Genomic DNA, 5163 nt, shown 5'->3' on the forward strand with positions numbered 1-5163 from the left:
ATTTTAGTTGGAGCTGGGGGAACCGTGGGTGTGGTCTCTTGAAGTTGTTTGGGGGTTTCAGGAGTGCTGCACAGTTACAAAAAATTAATCACGGCGTAAAAGAAACTAATCAGGAACAATATACACCCAAACTGTTAGCTAATATACACCCAAACTCCAAACAAATATACACTCAATACTATTTCTTACGTTTCTGTAGTCTCTTCAATCTGTAGCATAGGGGTTGGTTCAAAATCTGTCTCAGTGGTTGTTTGGGATGCCGGCACAAAAACCAGAATCGGGACTCTAAACAAGAAGAAAAATGAAAGGTTAACAACGCCTTTGAAAATAATAAGGTTATAAGGCTCTTGCCTCTGCTTTCTTTTTCTGGATTCCATTCTGGAAGGCAAACAGTGATTATTTAGAACATACTAAAAATACACCCAACGTGATCAACAAAATACACCCAACTCGAAAAAGAAATTACACCCAAGTATGGTACTTACTTTTTCCACTTTTTGATGGGGTGTTTTCTTGCTGAATCCTCTGAGTCTTGTTGAGTCTCAGACTCAGAGGTAGAAGTGTCACTGTCAGTAGCTGTTTCTGTCTCCGAAGACGATGTTGGACTCGCCTTCCTTTTTTTTGTTTTTTTTATTTCTTGTTTTTTTTTCTTTTTTTTCTTTTTTTTTCATTTTTTCTCTTGCTCTTGTCTCCGCCATCTTCACAATCCCCTAAAACATGAGATATTTTAGCTAGCAGCATTCAGGTAAATAAAATACAAGCAACATATTATGTTTACTTACCAAAATTTCTTCTCTTTCTGCAGTCATTCTTTCCACCAACTGCTCCTTAGTCCAGTTGGCAATCCAAGGCTTTGGTGGTCTTTCAGCCCTCTTCTTGCCTTTGTTTTCAGAAAGATGAAAGTATATTATCATGAGAACAAAGAGGCAGCCATCAATTGCCTTCTTCTTCTTCTCCTGGTAGTCTGTGATGCCTTTGATCAAGAAGGTCAAAACATGCCCCCCCCAGTTTCTCTCCGATATGCCGTCCATATTAAAAATTGTGGCCAGGTGCACGGGTGATATTTTGTTTATCGTCGTTGGCAAAAGGAACGCCATCTGTATGTAGAGGATGAATATCCTCTTGAACATCAGGCGTTCCTCTTCGCTGCCAACGCCGATTTCCATCATTTCATCGGTAAGACTTTTGAGGGTCTTACCCTGGAATCTTCTATAAATTATTTTGTCATCATCAGAAGTTGCTTATACTCAACTCTCTCAGGAAACAGATTTTCTACAAAAAGGAAAACAACAAAGTATCAAAATCGGTTCAAACACAGTATTCAACCCCCAATCTACGGAATAAAGCCCCAAAAATCAACAACAGTAGCAAGAGAACTTAGAACAAGAATGTAGAACGACGTAGAACTTAGAAGAACAACGTAGAACTTAGAAGAACGACGTAGAACTTAGAACAGTGTAACAAAGAAGCAAGAATAATAGCACAGTAAACCCTAGAAGAACGACGTTGAAGAAAACTAAAATATACAGTAATCTTAATGAACTTACGTTGAGTGTTGTTGCTTCGTTTTCTCTTCAGATTCTTCACGGAGAGTTTGATGTTGTTTTGATGAAGGTTTCGAACAACGATTTGTATATTTTGAACTTTGATTTTTGCTCGAAAATGGGAGCGTTTCCTTGTTTTCGAAGCGTTTTGAGAAGTGGAAGAAGTGGAGGAAGTGGAAGAGTCTGCCATACGTAACCGTTTGTGTTGAGCGCGTGATTTTGACGCGCCATGTTATGCTTCCTTATGCGCGTGTCTTCGATTTGGGCTGGACCAACTTGGATGCTTGTATACTTGTATGTGTAGCAGGCCCGTTTCCGTGGGAGGGGGTACGATCATAGTAATTAAACAACATTAAATACTACTTGAAAGTCAATAAAAAACATTAAATTTCTTGTACCAAAGATCAAGTGTATTTTTTGTTCACAACCAGTTAATGTACCGTACACGGTACGGAATAATTAATAAAAATATAATAAAAAATTTTTTCTATTTCCGTGGGAGGGGGTAGGATCATAGTAATTAAACAACATTAAATACTACTTGAAAGCCAATAAAAAATTAATTGATTTAAATTGATTGAGTGGTCATCTCACTTATCTACTTAAATAAGTATTAGAGTTTCGAATTCCGTCTTGTCTATGTAACAACTCACTGGTTAGTGGCAGACCCTTAATAAATGGAGCTTAAATGCGTGGAGAATTAGTTCTCGACTTGCCGAGTTGAAAAATACATTGAAAGAAAATAGTATTTGTCTTAAAAGTAGAACAATTCTCATTGATGACAGCAATACTTATGGAGATTTGTCTTTGTTAAAATTTAACTGTGACAGTTTTATTTATTGGTATCATATTCATTTAGGAAATCAAATAATATGATCAACTTGTTACTGCCGGTTAAAATTTTATATTTTATGACATGATTTTCAAGCTTCTAAACTTATAAACTTATGTCATTACAAAAGCTACTAGATTGATTAATATTTCTTGGTAATATTACTAAAACACCGTCGTTGAGTATATTAGTTTGTGTAAAAAGAAACTATAATACCTTTTCTTATTCAATATATAATTTATTCTATTGAAAAATGAATTATTATTTCTAGATTGGTAAATATTTTTTTTCTATTTTTATATCATTTTATTTGACAATAATTGCCATTAAAGAAAAACTGAATGACTATACTATCTTATAATATGATGTACAAAATAATTTTTTATTTCAAAATTAATTCTGGTTAGTGAAAAAAATTTAAAATATTTTCTTACACAAATTTAAATTTAAATTGAATCTTAGATAATGGCTTAAGTTACTTATTTCGTATGTTAAATAATATAAATTATATTTTATATATTAAATTCATCAATTTATCCATATTAAGAGGAGAAAAATTATGCAATAGATCGTATGTTATAAAGATTAGTTAATTTACATATAAATTATTTTTAGAAAAATAAAGAAATAATTTATCACATATAATAATCCTTGATATATGTAGTGTCATGTATATGTTAGCATGATCTATTTTAATTATGTGAGTGATTATTATTATTCACTTTTTCATTAAGATAGTAAATAATATTTAAAATTAAAAAAGAAAAAAAAAGATAATTAGAATTTTTTTAGTTTGATTATAAAATCTATTGTAAGTATACCTAACTTTTATATATCCTAAATATAATCATATTTAATAGTATAGTATTTATTACAGTAATGACTCAAAATATTAACTCAAGCGAGTAAGATTAATCTAGGTCTATTGTTAGGATCCTAAAATTCGAATTAGGTTCATTGTCTTAAAACCCAATGTAGATAAAGTTCACGTGTCCTATATATCTCAAATCGGCTCAAATTGAATTTTCGTTGTTAGTTAGATATAGTAATAGATAGATAACCGAAACATATTAAAATATTAAGAAAATATACATATAAAACATACAATTCCTATCCCTCTTACAAACTTGTAATAACAAAGACGAGGGAAGAAAATAATCTAATTAATACAACATATCAACTAAACGCAGTATAACTCTTCTTAACGCTTCTTCATCCGGTTCCTGAAAAGGTAAAGCTGTAGGGGGTGAGAACCTAACCACACAGCCTCACCACGGAGTTTCAAAGTTGTCATAAGAAGATATTCAATAAGAAAACTGTTTTCAAGCTCGATGATTATCTTTGCCTTATGAATCCTTTAAAACCAATAGGAAATCGTTCAAAACCCTTTTCAAAGAAACAATGTTTAATCTTTCAGAAATTCGAAATCTTTCCTTTCTTATAAGAAAAATCTCAATCAGAAATCAACCACGCAATCAAACAATACAATCATCAATTCAGCATCCAAGTTCATTCTCAAATGTAGCACGCAAGGACAAACACAGGCAAGACAGACAAGGAAAGCACAAGTAGGTAGCAGTTACAGCAAATAGTTCAAGTAGCAGTTAAGAATAGTTTAGCAATTAGGCAAACCAAAACAAGTTCAAACCCAAGCAAAGCATACAAATGCATATGATGTATGCCTGTCCTATGGCTGATGAGGCTCATCTGTCGGTTATCCAGCCAACCCGACAAGTCTGAATTGTACTTAGACTGTCCCCCGACGTGCATCCCCAAGAGTCTATGCATAGCTTTTTCTCAAATAATCAATATTACTCAATGGGGGTAACATTCCCGGGAATTTATATAGTGCCCGGTCACACACTTACATCATAGGGTCAACAGAGTATCGAGTTTTCAACCTGGTACACGTGGTGGCAAGCCACAGCACTTAATCCAGGGAACCTCGTATCTCAGATATTTCAAATTCATAAGCCATATAAATAATTCGAAGATCATATCTCAACATTCTTAACATCATAATCATTCATCAATCCAAATCTCATTTCCAACTTCATTCAAAAACCATATTTCAAGGAAAATCCTCATCAATCCTCATCATCCTTCTTTCCATCCCATTCATTAACAGTCCTAATTCAAAACATAATTCTTTCTTTGATAAATAAATCAATCTTGAAACATAGAACATTTAAAAACAAATCTTTTTAATTAATTGCCTCAAATAAAACTTTCAATTTTATAAAATTTCGGCAGCATTTCCTTTAAAACTCGGACACTGCCACCCTTTTCGGGTCCCATCCAAACATTTCTCAAATCCTTTCTCAACCGTTTCCAAATCTCAATCACTTTCCAAAATTTAACCAATTCCAATATCAAAGTATTCTCAAATCAGCCCAATTCCAACAATAAAACTCTTTTTAAAGTCAAACCAGCTCAAGTATTAAATTATTTATAAAATTAGACCGACTCAAAATCAAACCGGTTTAACTTCAAACCAAGAAAAAACCACTTTTCATAATAATCAAGTAAATAACTTTCCAAATCCATTTCTTATCAACAACCGTACTTCACTCAAGCAATCAAGCATCCAATAATCCAGTCCAACAATCCATTACATCCACAAGACAAATATAATCACAAAAGTAAATCTCTTTGCATCAATATCTATTTATCACAACTCTGTAATATAAAATAGATTTTAAGAAAACCCCTACCTCGACTCGTCGAAACCATAACTCAAAACGCGTCAACGAAACCGTTTCTCTTAACCCGAAACCGATAGCAACC

General features: G+C 33.0%; 1 protein-coding gene across 1 annotated transcript; it reads right to left on the reverse strand.

Moving 5' to 3' along the window:
- Nucleotides 494-1230, reverse strand: LOC107638057. The gene is made up of 2 exons (XM_021120224.1): nucleotides 783-1230; nucleotides 494-710 (listed from the first exon to the last, which is right to left on the reverse strand). The coding sequence occupies exons 1-2, from the start codon at nucleotides 1167-1169 to the stop codon at nucleotides 570-572; spliced, it is 528 nt and encodes a 175-aa protein (XP_020975883.1). The 5' UTR covers nucleotides 1170-1230; the 3' UTR covers nucleotides 494-569.

The sequence above is a fragment of the Arachis ipaensis genome, chromosome B04 (genome assembly GCF_000816755.2).
Source record: "Arachis ipaensis cultivar K30076 chromosome B04, Araip1.1, whole genome shotgun sequence".
In the NCBI taxonomy this organism is placed as follows: Eukaryota; Viridiplantae; Streptophyta; class Magnoliopsida; order Fabales; family Fabaceae; genus Arachis; species Arachis ipaensis.